We start from the raw sequence: 18,176 nt of genomic DNA on the forward strand, positions 1-18,176 counted from the left end.
CGCTCCATGGTGAAGCAGCTGGACGGGGGCGAGGTGAACGTGGAGGAGCTGAGGAGGAACCTGGAGTACACGGCCTCGCTGCTGGAGGCCGTCTACATCGACGAGACCAGGTGCCTCCACGCGGGGCCAGGGGCCGGGGAGGGGGGGACACGGGGACCCCCCCTTGACTCCCCCCTCTGACCCCCCCGACTCCCCCCGACCCCCCCCTTACTCCCCTGACCCCCCCCCGACCTCCCCCTTACTCCCCCGACTCCCCCTGACCCCCCCGACTCCCCTGACCCCCTCTGATCCCCTCTGACCCCCCTGACTCCCCCAACCCCCCCCCATTACCCCCCCCGACTCCCCCGACCCCCCCTTACTCCCCTGATCCCCCCAACTCCCCCTGACCCCCTGACTTCCCCCAACCCCCTCTTACCCCCCGACCCCCCCAACCTCCTCTTACTCCCCCGATCCCCCCAACCTCCCCTTACTCCCTGACCCCCCCCCGACCCCCCCAACCTCCCTTACTCCCTTGACCCCCACCCTGACCCCCCCCCAACCTCCCTTACTCCCCTGACCCCCCAACCTCCCTTCCCTGACCCCCCTGACCCCCCCATCCCCCCAAACCTCCCCTTACTCCCCTGACCCCCCCCGACCCCCCCGACCCCCCCTTCACTCCCCCAACCCCCCCCAACCTCCCATTACTCCCCCTGACCCCCCCCCGACCCCCCCAACTCCCCCTGGACCCCCCCCGACCCCCCGATCCCCCCACCTCCCCTTACTCCCCTGACCCCCCCCGACCCCCCCGACTCCCCCCGACCCCCCCTTACTCCCCCGATCCCCCCAACCTCCCCTTACTCCCCTGACCCCCCCTGACCTCCCCCGATCCCCCCAACCTCCCCTTACTCCCCTGACCCCCCCAACCCTCCCTAATTCCCCCGACCCCCCCAACCCCCCCCGACTCCCCTGCCCCCCCGACCCCCCCCCGACCCCCCTGCCCCCCCTGACCCCCCCCCGCCCCGGGTCCCCGCAGGCAGATGCTGGACACGGAGGACGAGCTGCGGGAGATGCGCTCGGACGCGGTGCCCTCGGAGGTGCGGGACTGGCTGGCGGCCACCTTCACCCAGCAGGCGCGGGCCAAGGGGCGCCGGGCCGAGGAGAAGCCCAAGTTCCGCAGCATCGTGCACGCCGTCCAGGCCGGCATCTTCGTCGAGAGGTTGGGGGGCACCTGGGGGGGGGGGGGGGGGGATGATAGAGGGGGCGGGGGGAGTGGGGGGGATGCGGCTGGGAAGGGGTTAATGGTGGTTGGGTGGGGGGACGGGGGGAGGTCCCAGGGCGCGAAGGGGTGGGGGGATGCGGGGTCCTGAGCTGCCGGGGGGGGGTCCTGAGCTGCTGGGGGGGGAGGGTCCTGAGCAGCCAGGTGGGTGCTCAGCAGCCGGGGGGGGGGGGGTCCTGAGCATCAGGGGGGGTCCTGAGCAGCCAGGGGGGTCCTGAGAACCCCAGAGGGGTCCTGAGCAGTTGGGGGGTTCCTGAGCAGCCAGGGGGGTGCTCGGCACACAGGGGGGGTCCTGAGCAGCCAAGGGGGTCCTGAGCACCAGGTGGGTCCCCAAAAATTCAGGTGGGTCCCTGAGCATCCAGATGGGAGCCCAGCACCCAGGTGGCTCCCCAAGCACCCAGGCCTGCCCCCAGCACCCAAACGGGACCCCCAGCACCCCATGTCCTGGCCCCAGCACCCAGAGCTCAGCACCCTGCACCCCATACCCTGCGCCCCGAGCTCATCCTGCACCCAGCTCAGGACCCGGCACCCAGAGCATCCAGATGGGTGCCCCAGCACCCAGGTCTGTCCCCCCAGCACCCAAAGGGGTCCCCCAGCACCCAGCAGCCCCTGCCCCTTGCAGGATGTTTCGCCGGACGTACACGGCCGTGGGGCCCAGCTACTCCACCTCTGTCCTGAACTGCCTGAAGGTACCGGGGGGGGGGGGGGGGGAGGGGGCAGCACCCCGAGGCCCCCCCGGGGCTGCCGCCCCCTTGCGCTTTGCCCCTGGCACCGCTGGTTCCGGGAGGATCCCAGTGGGATGGGGGGGGGCGTGTGGGTGGCACTCGCTGGGCTTTGCTGGGTGTCTCTGGGCATCTGTGGGTGCTACTGGGTGCTACTGGGTGCTACTGGGCTCCACTGGGGCACTCGGGGTTACTGGGCTTTACTGGGCAGTGCTGGGGGTTACTGGGCTTCACGGAGCGTTACTGGATGTTGTGGGCATGGGCTTCACTGGGGTTTACTGGGTGCTGCTGGGCATTGCTGGGATTCACTGGGCTTTACTGGGCTTTACTGGGCATCGTTAGGCACTGCTGATCATTGCTGGGCATCGCTGGGCTTTACTGGGCATCTCCGGGCTTTACTGGGCATCGCTGGGCTTTACTGGGCATCACTGGGCTTTGCTGGGTATTGCTGGGCATCTCCGGGCTTTACTGGGCATCACTGGGCTTTGCTGGGTGTTACTGGGCATCACCTGGTATTGCTGGGCATCATGGGGCATTTATGGGCTTTACTGGGCATCGCCTGCCGTACTGGACTTTACTGGGCTCTACTGGGTATCACTGGGCATTGCTGGGCATCACTGGGCTTTGCTGGGAGTTATCGGGCATCACCTGGTATTGCTGGGCATCACGGGGCGTTTATGGGCTTTACTGGGCATCGCCTGCCATACTGGACTTTACTGGGCTTTACTGGGCGCCCGGCGCCCCGAGCCCGCCCCGGCCAAGCCCCCGCTGCCCCCAGAGCCTCGACCTGTGGTGCTTCGACGTCTTCGCGCTGAACCGGGTGACGGAGGAGCACTCCCTGCGCACCATCGTCTACGAGCTCTTCACCCGACACAACCTCAACAGCCGCTTCAAGGTGCGCCCGGCGCCCGCCCCCCGGGTGCTCTCCCCGCCTCAGGCGCCTGTCGGTGTGTTGCACACGCGCGTGTCACGCCGCAGATCCCCGCCGTCTTCCTCACCTCGCTGCTGGACGCGCTGGAGGCCGGCTACGGGAAGTACAAGAACCCCTACCACAACCAGGCCCACGCCGCCGACGTCACCCAGACCGTGCACTGCTTCCTGCTGCGCACCGGCATGCTGGTAGGGGGCACAGCGGGGACGGGGACACCGTGGGGACGGGGACGAGGACAGGGACACCATGGGGATGGGGACACTGCAGGAACAGGGACACCATGGGGACAGGGAGGGGGACGGGGACACCGTGGGGACGGGGACACGGCGGGGATGGGGACACCATGGGGATGGGGACACTGCAGGAACAGGGGCACCATGGGGACAGGGAGGGGGACGGGGACACCGTGGGGACGGGGACACGGCGGGGATGGGGACGCCATGGGGATGGGGACACTGCAGGAACAGGGGCACCATGGGGACAGGGAGGGGGACGGGGACACCGTGGGGACGGGGACACGGCGGGGATGGGGACACCATGGGGATGGGGACAGGGGCGGCGACACCATGGGATTGGCAACAGGGACACCATGGGAACAGGGACACGGCGGGGATGGGGACACGGTGGGGATGGGGACACCATGGGGATGGGGACAGGGACGCCATGGGAACAGGGACATGGCGGGGATGGGGACACAGCAGGGACGGGGACACGGCGGGGACAGAGACACGGTGGGGACGGGGACACTGCAGGGACAGGGACATGACAGAGACAGAGACAGGGACACTGTAGGGACAGGGACAGCTTGGGGATGGGGACACCATGGGGACAGGGGTAGGGACACCATGGGAACAGGGACACAGCGGGGATGGGGACACGGCAGGGACGGGGATACTGTGGGGCCAGGGACACCATGGGGATGGGGACACCATGGGGACGGGGACTCTGGGGATGGGGGTGGGAACAGGAACACCACGGGGACAAAGACACGGCAGGGATGGGGACACCATGGGGACAGGGACACTACAGGGATGGGGACACCGTGGGGACAGGTACACCATGGGGATGGGGATGGGGACGGGGACACCATGGGGATGGGGATGGGGACAGGGACACGGTGGGGACAGGGACACCGTGGGGACAGGGGGTCCCAGCACAGCCCCCTGGTCCAGGCGATGCTTGTTGCCACGGCGACGGCGCCACCTAGCGACTCCGCTGTCACCATGGAAACGCAGCAAGGATGGCCAGGGGCCGGGGTCACCCCCAGCCGGGGGGGTGGCAGGCGGTGACACCGCGTCCCGACCCCCCCCACTTCGTTGTCACACGCGCGTTGTCACACGTGGCCACGCGCACGCACAGGACCCGCGCCCGGGCGGTCCCTGTCCCCCCGTGGGGTGGCGCTGGAACCCCCCCGTGCCCCCTGTGGCCCTGTCCCCCCGTGGGGTGGGTGGCCCTGTCCCTGACGCCCCTGTCCCCAGCACTACCTGACGGAGATCGAGGTCCTGGCCATCATCTTCGCTGCCGCCATCCACGACTACGAGCACACGGGCACCACCAACAGCTTCCACATCCAGACCAAGTGAGGGCTGGTGGCACCGCACGGGGACGTGGCATGGTGCAGGGGGACATGGCACGGCACAGGGACGTGGCACGGCGTAGGGGGACGTGGCACGGTGCATGGGGGACACAAGGCACAGGGACGTGGCACGGTGTAGGGGGACGTGGCACGGCGCAGAGGAACATGGCACAGCACGGGGACATGGCACGGTGCACGGGGACATGGCACGGCACAGGGACATGGCACGGCGTAGGGGGACGTGGCACGGTGCATGGGGGACCCGGCACGGCACAGGGACACATGGCACGGTATAGGGAACTGGCACGGTGCATGGGGGACACGGCACGGCACAGGGACGTGGCACGGTGTAGGGGGACGTGGCACGGCGCAAAGGGACACGGCACAGCACAGGAGGACATGGCACGGCGCAGGGGGACGTGGCATGGCACAGGGGGACACGGCATGGCATGAGGGGACATGGCGCAGCACAGGGATGCGGCATGGCGCAGGGGGATATGGCACGGCATGGGGGGACATGGCACGGCGCAGGTGGCACGGCCCAGCAGGGGCGATGTGGCATGGCAGAGGTGGCAGGGCACAGCCTGGGCAGAGCAGCAGGGCTGGGGACCTCTTTTGGGGACATGCAGGGTGCTGAGGGGCACGGAAAGGGCCGGGGCAGTGCTGGTGGCTCCCTGGGGACACTCGGGGTGACCGATATGGCCAGGGTGCAGATGTCCTGGCACGCTGGGGACACTCGGGGTGACCAATACGGCCAGGATGGAGATGTCCTGGCACCCTGGGGACACGTGGGGTGACCGATACGGCCAGGGTGCAAATGTCCTGGCTCCCTGGGGACACTCAGGGTGACCGATACGGCCAGGGTGCAAATGTCCTGGCTCCCTGGGGACACTCAGGGTGACCGATACGGCCAGGGTGCAGATGTCCTGGCGCTATAGGGCCACCAACATGGCCCAGCTACAGATGTGCTGGCACCACGGGGACATCCCTCACCCGAAGGGGGGGGGGTTCAGCCTGCCCCTGCCATGCAGGGACCTGGCGGGTCCCATCGTGGGTCCCCGGTGTCCCCTCGTCCCCCAGGTCGGACTGCGCCATCCTCTACAACGACCGCTCGGTGCTGGAGAACCACCACATCAGCGCCGTCTTCCGCATGATGCAGGACGACGAGATGAACATCTTCGTCAACCTCACCAAGGACGAGTTCGCGTGAGTCCCCCGCGTCCCCACGGTCCCCGGGGGCTGTCCCCAGCCCCGTCCCCAACCCCCCCAAGCCCTGACGGTGCCTCCTCTCCCCCCCCCACCCCGCGGCGCAGGGAGCTGCGGGCTCTGGTGATCGAGATGGTCCTGGCCACCGACATGTCCTGCCACTTCCAGCAGGTCAAGTCCATGAAGACGGCGCTGCAGCAGCTGGAGCGGTGAGCGGGGACGCTGCGGGCGCCCGGGTTTTGGGGACCCGGTGGCGGGGAGGGGACGTCTTTTTTTTTTTTGTTGTTGTTTTCTTGGGGCCAGCCTGAGCGCCGGGTGCCCTCCCCAGGATCGATAAGTCCAAGGCGCTGTCGCTGCTGCTGCACGCGGCCGACATCAGCCACCCCACCAAGCAGTGGGCGGTGCACAGCCGCTGGACCAAGGCGCTGATGGAGGAGTTCTTCAGGCAGGTACGGGCCCCGCGTCCCCCCCCCCCCCACCCCCCCCGGGACCGGCGGTGGCACCGCGGCCGCCTTTTGGGGACGCTTCTTGCCTCGCCAGGGTGACAAAGAGGCCGAGCTGGGGCTGCCCTTCTCGCCCCTCTGCGACCGCACCTCCACGCTGGTGGCCCAGTCGCAGATCGGTGAGCGGTGGCCCCACCCCGTCCCCAAGCTGGGGGATGGCCCCCTCCCCCCCCTTTTTTTTTTTTTTTTGGGTGGGGGGGATGACACACACGCGGTCCCCTCCGACGCCGTGCCCCTTCCCCGCCGCAGGCTTCATCGACTTCATCGTGGAGCCCACCTTCTCGGTGCTGACCGACGTGGCCGAGAAGATGGTGCTGCCCCTCGCCGAGGACGGCTCCAAAGCCAAGGGCAACCCCGTGGCCAGCCAGCAGGCCAGGTCGGGGACCACCAACCCCCCCCCCCCCAAGCCGCAAGCCACCGGGCTTACCTGGTTCACCAGCTCCTCCCCCCCCCCCCAGCACATCCGTCTCCTGGAGCGGCCGTGCCTCAGTTTCCCCTTCCCACAGAGCCCCCCCTGGGTGGATGTGGTGGGGCTCAGCCAGGCGGGGGGGGCACCCACTTAATTAGGGACGTGGGCACGTGCGCCCTTTGACAGGTTGGGGGGGGGGGGGTGACATGGGTGGCTCTGTCCTGCTGCCAGCTCCCCCCCCCCCGCGTCCCCCCACAGCTCGCAGTGGCGGCAGACGTCCCTGGACGAGCACCTGGAGCTGGGGGGGGACATCAACGCCGACCTGGCCAGCTTCCGCTCCACCTGGACCAAGTACATCCAGGAGAACAAGCAGAAGTGGAAGGAGAGGGCGGCCAGCGGTAGGGGACGGCCACCAGAGCCGGGGGAGGGTGTCCGGGGGGGGGGGCCAGGTCCGCGCCGAGCAGCCCCCGATGCTGGTGACCCCTGGGGACGGTGACCCCTGGGGACGGTGACCCACGGGGATGGAGACCCCCCCCCGTGAAATGAGCTGGGTTTTTCTTGGTCCTGGTGGGCACGGGGCTGCCTTGAGCATCCCCCCCCCCCCCCCCCCCCCGCCCTGTGTCCCCCTCCCCAGGCATCACCAACCAGGCGTCCATCGAGGAGCTGTCGCCCTACGAGGAGGAGCCCCCCGCGCCCCCCAGCCGGCACAAGCACAACGGCGAGGTGGAATAGCGCCGGCGGGAGCGAGGTGGGCGCCCAAAACCGAGGGGGGGGGGGGGGGGGGGGGGGGGGGGGGGCGGCACACACAGACCCTTTTGTGCTCAGCCCTGACTGTCCCCTCCTGGGGGGGGCCAGGTCCTCGCCCTCCCAAGTGACACCGTCCAGCCCAAAGTCTTCGACGCCATCGATTCCAGCACCATTCGCAGGGAAGGAGCCGCCCGGGCCCGCGCCGAGAGCATCCCTGCTGCCACCCCTGGGTCCTGGGGGGCCGGGAGCCCCCCAGCCTGTGCCAAGCCGGCCACCGAACCGGGTGGCCTCGGGCCACGGGCGATGGTGACGCCGAGCCTCTCCCTGCCACGCCGGCGGCTGCCCGGCACCGCCGTGCCCGGGTTTTGTCCTGCCAGCTTTTTAAAAAAAAAAAAAAATCTGTTTTTTGCCCCGCTGGGTGCTCGGGGGAGCTTGGGGACAATGATGGTGGCACGGGGGGGGGGGGGGGAGGGGGTGGGGTGGCAGGGGGCTGGAGGAGCTGTGTCACATTTGCTGCCACCTTTATTTTGCTGGGTCTGCTTGCGCTGCTGTGGGTGTCCCCAAATGTGCCGTCCCCATCCTGCCCTCCCGGGGGTCTGTGGGGGCAGTGACGGGTGAGGGGACCTGTCCCCATATGGCCCCAGCATTCCCCCCCCCACACACCGTGGGGTGGCTCCTGGGTTACGTCTGGGCCACCCCAGGGCTGGGGACACGTCCCGGTGGGGCTTGTCCCCAGCTCTGCTGGCCCCAGGGGCACCTCCAGGGGTGCAGAACTGGGTGCTGGGGGGGCAGTGCCAGCACCCCCCCCCAGTCCTGGGGTGCCTCCAGCATCCTCCAGCACCTCCTGGCTCCGGTGTGCCTCCAGTGCCAAAAATACCCCCAGGAACCCCCACCCAGCCTCCTCCGGTGTCCTGGCTCGGCTGTGCTCGAGCAGCCTCCGGCATCCTGGCTTGAGCACCCTCGAGCATCCCCCGGCATCCTGGCTCCAGCATCCTCCAGCATCCCAGCTCCGGCATCCTGGCTCGAGCATCCTCCAGCATCCTGGCTCCAGTGCGCTCAAGCATCCTCCAGCATCCCCCAGCATCCTGGCTCCAGCATCCTCCAATGTCCTCGAGCACCCTGGCTCCGGCATCCTTGAGCATTCTCGAGCATCCCCCGGCATCCTGGCTCCGGCATCCTGGCTCCAGTGTGCTTCGGCATCCTGGCTCCAACATCCTCCAGCATCCTGGCTCCAGCATCCTTGAGCACCCTCCAGCATCCTGCCTCCAGCATCCTCGAGCGTCCTGGCTCCAGCATCCTCCAGCTTCCCCCAGCATCCCGGCTCCGCTATCCTCCAGCCTCCCCAGCTCCGGCGTGCCTCGAGCATCTTCCAGCTCCGGCATCCTCCCGCTCCGGCATGCCTCGAGCATCCTCCATCCCCCCCCCCCCCCGCCCCCCGCTCCGGACCCCGGCCGCCCTGCCCCGCCGTGTACATAGCCCAGCGCCGGCCGCCGCGGCCCGGCCCGTGTGTGTTTGTACTTTTCTACCATGCGGTAACTCGTCGTGCCTCCGCCCTGGTCATTGCTGGCAGAGCTGCCACCCGCACACGCATGCAAACGAAGCGCCGCCGCCGCTAACGAGCAATTAATAAACCGTGCGCCACCACCAGCCCGGCTCCAGCAACCCCTTCCCTTGGACCTGAGACCGGCGGGAGGGGGTTTGAGGACGGGGACGGAGGTGGCAGCAGGGTCCCCGGGGGACTGCTCACGCACCGGGGCTGGGCGCTGAAGCACCCAAGGGTGGGGGATCCTGGGGTCCTTCCCCCCCCCCCCGCACCCACCCAGCGTGAAGGCAAGGAGGAGCCGGCGCGGAGAAGGGATCCGTTTAATACAGGTGGCGGGTGCTGGGCCCCCCGCACACGCGTGTGCACGGGTGCTCGTGCGCCCGCGCCCGGCAGCGTGCGTGCAAAGCACGGGTGCAAAGAGGGCGCGCGCCCAAGGGCGCTGGGTGGTGCGGGCGGGCGCCCCCGTGGCCGTGTGCGCTCACGCGGGTGTGCAAACGGACACGCGTGTGCTCCCACGCAGGTGTGCAAACACGCACTTGTGCCCCCCCCCCCCCCCCCCCCCCCCCCCGGTGCGCATGCACGCACGCCGTGCAAGGCGGGTGCACGGCCTGGCACTTGCGTGTCCCCAAGCCGGGGCGCGGTGACAGCGAGGTGGCCCCGGGGACACCGCGGGGGTGGCAGTGAGAGCGGGACGAAGCGTGGCGGGGGGGGCTGTGCCGCTCGTGGCCCCCGTGTCACCCCCCCCTGGGGACCCGGTGGCGGTGGGTGGGGGCCAGGGGACAGCGGGCGGGGGGGGGGGGCTCGCCACCGCCCCCACGGCCAGGCCGAGGCGGCCGATAAAAGAAATAATAATAATTAAAAACAAACAAACAAACAACAAAAACGTCACGAACACCCCAAAACAGCCGTCGGAATCTTAGAAAACGATCGTTAAAAAAAACGCGGTGGCTCGGCTCCTTCGCTCCTGCCGGCGGGGGGGGGGGGCACCTGGGGACAGAGGGGGAGGGGACGCGTGCTGGGGGACGGGGAGCCCGGGTGCGCCCCCCGCCCCTGCCCGGTGCCACCTCCCTCGGTGCCACCTGTCCCCATCCCCTGGGACGGCGCTCCCAGTGTCCCTACAGTGTCCCCAGTACACCCTGCCATGTCCCCAGTACAGCCCACGGTGTCCCCAGTATACCCCACAGTGTCCCCATGCACCCTGTGGTGCCCCAGCACGCACCCACAATGTCCCAGTACACCTCCATGGTGCCCCAGTATGCATCTGTGGTGCCCAGTATATACTTGTGGTGGCCCAGTATGCCCCCACAGCGCCCCAGTATGCACCCGCAGCCTCCCAATATTTACCTGCAGCCTCCCAGTACGTGCCCGTAGCACCCCAGTACGTGCCCATAGCACCCCAGTACGTGCCCACAGCCTCCCAGTATGTACCCACAGCCCCCCAGTACACGCCTGCAGCGCCCCAGTATGTGCCCATAGCACCACAGTATGCGCCCGCAGCGCCCCAATGTGCCCCCGCAGTGCCCCAGTACGTGCCCATAGCGCCCCAGTACGTGCCCATAGCGCCCCAGTACGTGCCCATAGCGCCCCAGTGCGTGCCCGCAGCCTCCCAGTATGCACCCGCAGCCCCCCAGTACGCACCTACTGGCTGCTGGCAGCACCCTTGCCCTCCTCCGGTGCTATATGGGTGCCCTCCTCGGCCAGGCTTTGCCGCCCGTCCCCGTGGGTCCCTGCGGGTGCGAGGGGCAGGGGCTGAGCGCAGACCCCGCCGCCCCCAGCCCCCCTTCCCCCATGGAGGGGACGATGGTGACCGCTACTCACTCTCACCGGGCCCTGGGCCACCTTCATGCGTGGGCTGAGCCCGGGCCAGCGGGCAGGTGCCCCCGGGGCTGTGGCTGTGCTCGGTGTCACCGGTGTCACCGTGGTGGCAGCAGCCGGGGCCGTGCTCCTGGCCGGCGGCGGCCGCCTCCTCCTCCTCCTCCTCCTCGCCCTGCGCCTGCTTGCACAGGTGGTGCTCCACCATCATCTGCAGCTCTGCAAGGCAGCGAGCGGCGCCGTGCTGGGGACCGCAGCGTCCCCGAGCCCTCGCGGTGTCCCCCGTGTGGCTCCCGGGTGCAGGGACGCCCCTGTCCCCATGCCACCGCGGTGGCACAGCCGCTTGTCCCCTCTGACGGCATCTGCAAGCAGCAGCCCCCGTCCCTGTGTCCCCGTGTCCCTGTGTCCCCGTGTCCCCAGCTGTGCCACCAAGGTGGTGGCACCGCAGCCGGCCACAGCCAGGCCACCAGCGTGTCCCCTGCGGCCCCCAGGGGACCGTCACCTCCCCCCCCGAGGTACCTTTCATGGTCGGGGTGGTGCGGGACACCTTCTTCCTCTGCCTGGGGGACATGGCCAGACCCGACTGCAAAGCAAGCGGAGGTGGGTGACCCGAGGGTGGGAGGGGACACAGGGTGCTGGGACAGGGTGCTGGGGGGCACCCCGGGGCGCTGGGGCCGCCCCGCTCCTCGCGGCAGCACCTACCTTCAGCAGGGGGTTGGGGAGCCGGTCCTCATCGATCTCTGGGGGCAGAAGGAGCAGGAGGTCAGAGGTGGCACAGGGAGGGCGCGGGGTGCCTGTCACCCACGGGTGCTGGGTGCCCCCACACCGCTCACCCCGTCGGGAAGGGAAAGGGGGGACCCGTGGGGACGGTGCCGTGCTGGGGCCGCATCCTGAACCCCCCTGGGACGCCCTAACGCCGCTCAGCCCTCGCGGATGAAGCTGCTGGCCCCAGTTTGTCCGGAGGTGGCATTTGGGGACGGCCACCCAGCCCCCGGCGTGTCCCCAAAGCAGCGGGGAGACGAAGCCACCCCGCAGCAGCGACCGCGAGGGGGAGACGGACGGGGACGGCGACGCCACCTGGGGTCAGCCCCCGTCCCCAAAGGCCACATGCCGGCCGGGGGCAGTGACACGCTCTCAAATGTCACAGCTGGCGTCCCCCTGCCCGTGCCAGCCCTGGGGACGTGCCAGGGGTCGCGGGAAGGGCCAGGGCACGGCTGTGCCGCGTGTCACCGGCAGCTGCTTCCTCCGGAGATGGATGGGCCGAGTGAGACCCAGGATCCTAGAAGCACGGGGCAGTGCCACCGCCCCCCGCAGCGCCCACGCGTCCCCTCCTGTCCCCCGGGGACCTGGCGGGCCGTGGGGTGCGCTGAGCGGGTGCTGGACCCCGGTGCGACGCGGTGCCACGCGCGCGGGGACCCACCTGGGGACGATTGGTCGCTGCTCAGCACCAGGTTGGCCGGCGTCGGTCGGCGCCTGCGGATCTGGAGAGAGGGGACGGAGTCGGGACCCGTGGCTGCGCCCCAAATCCTGCCGCACCCCGCGTCCCCTGTCCCCGAGACCTCGCCCAGCCCTGTCCTTGTGTCCCCGAGCGGGCTGGCCTCGGGCCGGCGGTGGCCCCGTGGGGACGCGGGGCGCCGAGCCCTGCCCAGGACGCAGGTGGCTTTTAAATCATCGTCTCCCCCGTCTCCCGGCCGAGGCTAACAACAATCAGGAGCTAATTATACCTCGGCGCCGGCAATGGCGTGGGGACAGCGGTGACAGCACCGGGGACATCGGTGCTGTGACAGCACCGGGGACCTGCCCTTCCTCGGGCACCGTCCTCGCCGCTGCCCGCCCGCGTGTCCTTGCCCAAGGTCACCCGGAGCATCCCAGGCGGCTCCTGCCCCACGCCCTGGGGCACGTGGGGGGGTTCAGTGGCCCCTTCGGAGGGCTTGGTGGCCCATGGCGGTGGTGGCCGTGGCGCCGTCCTCGCTGCTTGGTGGCACATGCGGCGTGGCAGCCCCGTGGGCGCCCCGGTGGCACCGCGTCCCCGGGGTGGCCGCTCGCCCCGCTTCCCCGCTGACCCACTGACTGAGTGGCTCCGAATTTCCCGGCGAGGATTCCCTAATGAGGCGGGCTGCCTAATGAGATGCTGATGAGATGCTAACGAGCAGGCAGAGCGGCCGGAGCGGGCGGGGGGGGGGGGGAGCCCCTCCAAGACCCCTCCCCGGCTGTGCGCAGCCTCAGCCCCAGCCCACCCTGCGGCCCCCCGCCCCCAAACCCCCCCCCCCCCCCCAACCCGTGGCAGCCCGGTTGCCATAGAAACCCGCGATCTGGATTTTAAACGGAGATTAAAAGGAGACGAAAATCGCCCCCTCCCCGCCACCGAGCCACCCCGCTCCCGGTCCGGCAGCCCTCGTCACCGTCCCCTCGCCCCGGTGGCTTCGGTCACCAGCCGTGTGTCCCCCCCCCCCCCCATCATCCGCCGCCTCCGCCCCAGGGCTCGGGGTGCTGGTGATGGAGCTGGGCCGGGCTCTTAGGGGCTGGATTTGGCCCAGGGGACCCTACAGAGGGACCCCAAGGTGACACCGACGCGTCCCCGGGCTGCTTGAGCACCCCCGGTGCCCCCCACGGGGACAGAGCCGTGCCTCACGGCGCAGCCCGGAAAATGCCCCCCCCCCCTCGGCACGGGGATGGGGCGGGGGACACCAGCGTGACCCGCTCAAGGTCACGCAGCTGGAGCTCAGCACCGCGGACCTGGCTCGTGCTTCCCTTGTGCTCGGGGCCGGGCACCCATCCCCAAATCCCCAGATCCCCATCCCCAAACCCCCATCCCCAAACCCCCATCCCCAAAACCCCACCCCCAAATCCCCAAACCCCCGCGCCCTGGGGAGGGCCCCTTCGCTCTCCCCACCCCGCAGAAGGATGCTGGGGTCCCCCCGCCGCAGGGGAGGGGGGGGGGACGACGCTCGGCTCCCCACCCCACCTTGCCGCTCTCCTGCCCGCGCTATTTTTAGATCGATCTCCAGCATCGATTAAGAAAACGCCGGGGCCGGGAGCAGCCGCCGGGGGGGGGGGGGGGACGGGGGGGGACGGCGTCGCCGAGGGGCTCGGCAGGGTGGGTCCCTTCCATCCTTCCCACCCCACGGGGCTGAACCTTGGGGGATTGGGGACCAGAAGGGGATCGGGGACCTTAATGGGGTCGGGGACCTCAGTGGGGTCGGGGACCAGCCCGTCTCTCAGCATGACGGAGCAAACGCACCCGGCCTGTCCCCTGCCCGCCTCGGGGACACGCCGTGCTCAGCACCATCACGGGCAGAGGTGCGGGACCGAGCCCCCCACCAGCCCCGGCACCCATGGGTGGCACCCAGGAGGGTCGGGGCCGATGGATGCTCGTGGCAGGGAGGGACCTGCGGGGACACGGGGACCTGGAGGCCGTGGGGAGGGGCTGGGAGGGCTTGGGGACAGCGCTGCGGGACGTGGGGACACTGCTGCAGGCAGGCAGGGGGCTGATAGGGCTGAGCACCCCCCTGGGAACCCCACTAAAGGGAACCCCAAAAAAGGGGAACCCCAAAAAAGGGGAACCCCACTAAAGGGAACCCCACTAAAGGGAACCCCGCCAGGTCTTCTCCTGCAGGAACACCCCCAAAAAAAGTGAGATGCACACCCAGGGAGGGGACACCAGCATCGTCACCTGCTGCCACCGCACCTCCCCGAGCCCGCGGTGACCCTTTCCACCCGGATGGGAACTGCCTGGGCCGGTGGGGACACGGGGACAGGAGGTGACAGAGGCTCCCGGGGGCTGAGGTCGCTCCTGGGGGGTGACACCGCACCCCAAACCCTGCCCGAGCAGGGCCCAGCACCCCCCTGAGCCGTGGCTGAGCTCTGCTGGGGGGGGGGGGGGGGGGGCGGGAAACTGAGGCAGGGACGGGCACGGGATGCCCTCGCGCATTAGGGAGGGCAGGACGCCGGGACCCCTGCCCCCAAGATGGGTGGGGGGACCCTCTCCCGAGCTCCCCCCCCCCCCCCCACTTTTCCTGAGCCACTCTGGGCGCTGCAAATGAGCCGTGCGGCAGCCCCAGACGGTGCGTGGCCGTATTTAGCGACAGCGAGATGCTCGCCGCGCAGACGGCCCCGCGCTCGCCCCCGCGCCGCTGGCACGCTCCCCTCGGCTGGGGGGGCAGCGCGCTCGGGGCCGGCGGGATCCCGGAGGAGCCCGAACCCCCCCCCCCCCCGCCCCCCAATAATTCCTGGCTTTTTCGGCACCCTCGAGCCATCGCAGGGCTCCTCGTGCCCGGTTAGCGAGGGCACGTGGTGGTCCCAAACCCGCCTGGCCCCGAAGCCCCCCACAGCCCGCGGGATTTGGGGTCGGAGGAGCACCCGGGGGTGCTCGGTGCGGGGTCGGGGGGGGGGGGGGGGGGGGGAGGGGGGCCAAGTGAGCTCCGCACCCGGGTTCCCGGCCCCTGAGCAGCGTGGCCGCGTCCCCTGGACATGCAATACCTGCTGCTATTCTGGGGCCGCACGCCGAGCCAAGATGGTTTTGCAATGGGCTCCCACGGCCGGGCCCCGCTGCCCGAGCCCTACCCCCCCCCGCCCCCCCCATTGCTGCAGCCGGGCTCTGCCGGCCCCGGGGTGCTGCCGGCCACCCTGTGTCGTGTGTCCCCCCCCCCCCCCCCGCCCCAGTGTCACCCCACAGAGCTGGGGGGGGCTGCGGGTGAGCCCCCCGCCCTGGGGCCCGTTGGACGCCCTCCAGCAGGGGTTGAGCAAGCAGGGGGGCGGCGTGGGGGCCGGGGGGGCCCCGTAACCCTACACCCACCCTGGGCAGCCCAAAGCCGCGGCGCTGAGCCAGCCAACGGCTCCGGCACAGCACCCTGAGCCCCCTCGGCCGTCCCCGACCCGTGGGGGCTGCGTGGCCCCCAGCCCGTGGGGGGCTTCTCCGGGGGACAAGGGGGCGCGGGGGGGTCCCCCACGGTTAGGGCCCGTCGCCGGGGTCGGGGTCGATGCGGCCACGCCGCCCCCAGCCCCGTGCGCCCCGAATCGGCGTGTCTGTCCCACGCAGCACCCCGTGCCCCCCCCCCCCAGCACCCACGCTGCTGCACGGCTCCCAAGGGTGCTGCCAGCGCCGCTGCTGTCACCAGGGGGCTGCTCGGTGCCACGCCGTGCCCTGCACCCCCGGGGACGGCACAGGGTCCCCTCCGTGTCCCTCGGGGGGGGCTTTAAAGCACCCCACGGTCCCCACCCAGTGTCCCCCCCCCCCTCAGCGTCCCCCCCTCCCCGGTGTCTCCCTCCCTCCAGTGTCCCCCACCCTTGGTGTCCCCCTCCCTCAGTGTCCCCCCCCTCCCCAGTGTCCCCCTCCTGGTGCCACCCCCTCCCGGTGTTCCCCCCGGTGTCCCCCCCCCCCCGTTGTCCTCTCCTCCGGTGTCCCCCCCCCCCTCCGGTGTCCCCACCCCGTTGTCCCCCCTCCCCCCGTTGTCCTCCCCTCCCGGTGTCCCCCCCCCCCGCCGGTGTCCCCGGTGTCCCCCCCCCCGGTGTCCCCACCTGCTCCGCCGCCTCGGGGTCGAGGTGCGGCTCCAGGAGCGGCACCGTGAACTGGATCTTGCGGGGGCTGTTGGGCTCCATGGCGGGCGGCTCCTCCGGCGCCTTCCCGGTGCTTACCGGAGGCTCCCGGAGCCGCCCCGGTCCCGCCCCGGTCCCGCCCCGGTTCCGCTCCGGCCCCCCGAGAGCGTTCCCGGAGCCGCCCCCGGTCCCGGTGCTGAGCCCGGCCCCGCTCCGCCCGCCCCCGCCCCCCCCCCCCCCCCCCCCCACCCTGGAGCCGCCCCGGTACCGGCGATTGGTTGCCGGACGGACAGACGGACACCGGCACGGACACCGGCACGGACAGACGGACAGGGGCACCGCGCAGGGCGAGGGGCGCAGGGCAAGGGGGGGGGGGGAGGCGCTGGGACAGACAGACGGACGGACGGACGGACAGACGGACAGCCAGACGGGAGGAGGCAGGGGCAGGCAGGCAGGCTGGCGGACGGACGGACGGACGGACAGACGGATGGACAGACGGACGGACAGACGGACAGACGGATGGACAGACGGACGGACGGACGCCGGCAGGGGAAAGACAGAGGGACAGGCGCAGCCACCGGGGCAGACGCAGAGGGACGTGGGCGAAGGGGAGCGCGGGGGACAGACGGACCCCAGGGACGGACACACGGACAGGGCACGACGCGGGCACGCGGCCGGGGCTGACGGACGCCAGGACAGGGCGACGCGTGGGGGCGGACGCGTGTGGGGACAGACGGACACGCTGGGACACACGGACGGTGGGACACGGGTGGTGGGACACACGGACAGCAGGACACACGGACAGTGGGACACACGGACAGCAGGACACATGGAGAGCAGGACACACGGACAGTGGGACACAGGGACAGCAGGACACACGGACACACGGGGCAGACACACGCCCGCACTGGGACAGACACATGGACGTGGCCATCGGGACCCCCAGGGACACGGGTCCTGCGCGGGCAGGGACAGACACACGGCCAGACCCTCGGAGCACGTGGCCACCGGGGTGCAGGGACAGCAGGACGGACGGACGCAGGGACAGACGCCCGGACAAGGACAGGCACCAGCAGCCGACCGCTCGGAGGGCACGGCACGAGCAAAGTCCACACGTGCTGCGCCCCGGGCCCGCTGCCCACGGGGGCAAATTCCCCTGGGGCATCGATCGCCCCCCCCAGCCCCCACGGGGACCGTCCCTGCCTGCGGAGGTGGCCCTGCGCCCCTCGTCCCCATTGTCCCTCGTAACTGCAGGGGGGACGTGGCGCGGTGTCGCCCCCAGGGTGGCTGCCTCCCCGATTTTGGTGGCCCAAAAGGGGACGCTGGCCACCCCCGTGGTGGTGGCAGGGACGGGGTGGCAGCAGGAGGCCTGAGTTTCCTGGGGACTTCACGGTGGCAGGTCCCTGGATGCTCTGTGCCCCCCTAAAAAAAAAAAAAGGGTGAAAGATTTAGGGACAAGGAGGGGACAAGCACTGCCCTGCACCCCCTGCCACCCCCCCCCCCCCGCGTGGGCTGGGACACTGCCATGTGGCAGCCCCTCTGGATGGGCACGGGGCCACGTCCCCGGTGTCCCCAGTGCTGCTGCAGCCCGGGGGTGTTTGTTGGGGCTGTCCCCAACCCTGTAGGGGACACGGCGGGGACAGTGACCCCACTCCAGCCAGGGTGGAACCCCCCTTGGCAAGGTGTGACACCCCCCAGAGCGGTGACGGGGACACGGGTGACCTCTGCTCTGCAGCATCGGCCACCCTGGGGGGCTGGGGGCTGCAGGGGACGAGGACACCGCAGTTGCCAACCCCGAGCTTCGCCCCCGTGCTTGGAGTGATGAATTTTGGGGCCCCCGGTGCCCGGTTCCAGCAGCCCTGGAGGCATCGTGGGGGCTTCGTGCTCCGGGGTGGGGGGAGCTGATGGACCCCGGGGTCCTGTCCCAAAGCCACCAG

At 70.5% G+C, this 18,176-nt stretch overlaps 2 protein-coding genes across 2 annotated transcripts; one reads left to right on the plus strand and one right to left on the minus strand.

The window, feature by feature from the left end:
* Positions 1-7,610, plus strand: PDE1B (phosphodiesterase 1B). Its single transcript, XM_035570330.1, has 14 exons — positions 1-110; positions 1,013-1,195; positions 1,878-1,944; positions 2,756-2,872; positions 2,956-3,096; positions 4,387-4,487; positions 5,565-5,690; positions 5,798-5,899; positions 6,019-6,139; positions 6,231-6,312; positions 6,443-6,569; positions 6,861-7,000; positions 7,237-7,350; positions 7,458-7,610. Exons 1-13 carry the CDS (start codon positions 7-9, stop codon positions 7,332-7,334), a joined length of 1,509 nt encoding a protein of 502 aa, XP_035426223.1. The 5' UTR covers positions 1-6; the 3' UTR covers positions 7,335-7,350; positions 7,458-7,610.
* A 2,168-nt stretch (positions 7,611-9,778) lies between these two features.
* Positions 9,779-16,355, minus strand: PPP1R1A (protein phosphatase 1 regulatory inhibitor subunit 1A). The gene is made up of 7 exons (XM_035570358.1): positions 16,222-16,355; positions 12,125-12,185; positions 11,407-11,444; positions 11,224-11,287; positions 10,711-10,923; positions 10,531-10,619; positions 9,779-9,879 (listed from the first exon to the last, which is right to left on the minus strand). Exons 1-6 carry the CDS (start codon positions 16,300-16,302, stop codon positions 10,531-10,533), a joined length of 546 nt encoding a protein of 181 aa, XP_035426251.1. The 5' UTR covers positions 16,303-16,355; the 3' UTR covers positions 9,779-9,879.
* Positions 16,356-18,176: the final 1,821 nt, after the last annotated feature.

Source organism: Cygnus atratus, chromosome 29 (genome assembly GCF_013377495.2).
Source record: "Cygnus atratus isolate AKBS03 ecotype Queensland, Australia chromosome 29, CAtr_DNAZoo_HiC_assembly, whole genome shotgun sequence".
Lineage (NCBI taxonomy): Eukaryota > Metazoa > Chordata > Aves > Anseriformes > Anatidae > Cygnus > Cygnus atratus.

Bases quoted from the DNA above. Each gene is read 5' to 3' on its own strand.
- PDE1B (XM_035570330.1), top strand. From the start codon at position 7: ATGGTGAAGCAGCTGGACGGGGGCGAGGTGAACGTGGAGGAGCTGAGG. The intron at 5,691-5,797 runs GTGAGTCCCCCG...CCCGCGGCGCAG, and splicing joins CTCACCAAGGACGAGTTCGC to GGAGCTGCGGGCTCTGGTGA. The intron at 6,313-6,442 runs GTGAGCGGTGGC...TCCCCGCCGCAG, and splicing joins GGTGGCCCAGTCGCAGATCG to GCTTCATCGACTTCATCGTG.
- PPP1R1A (XM_035570358.1), bottom strand. From the start codon at position 16,302: ATGGAGCCCAACAGCCCCCGCAAGATCCAGTTCACGGTGCCGCTCCTG. The intron at 11,445-12,124 runs GTGGGTCCCCGC...TTCTGCCCCCAG, and splicing joins CAGCGACCAATCGTCCCCAG to AGATCGATGAGGACCGGCTC. The intron at 10,620-10,710 runs GTGAGTAGCGGT...TCGCACCCGCAG, and splicing joins TGGCCCAGGGCCCGGTGAGA to GGACCCACGGGGACGGGCGG.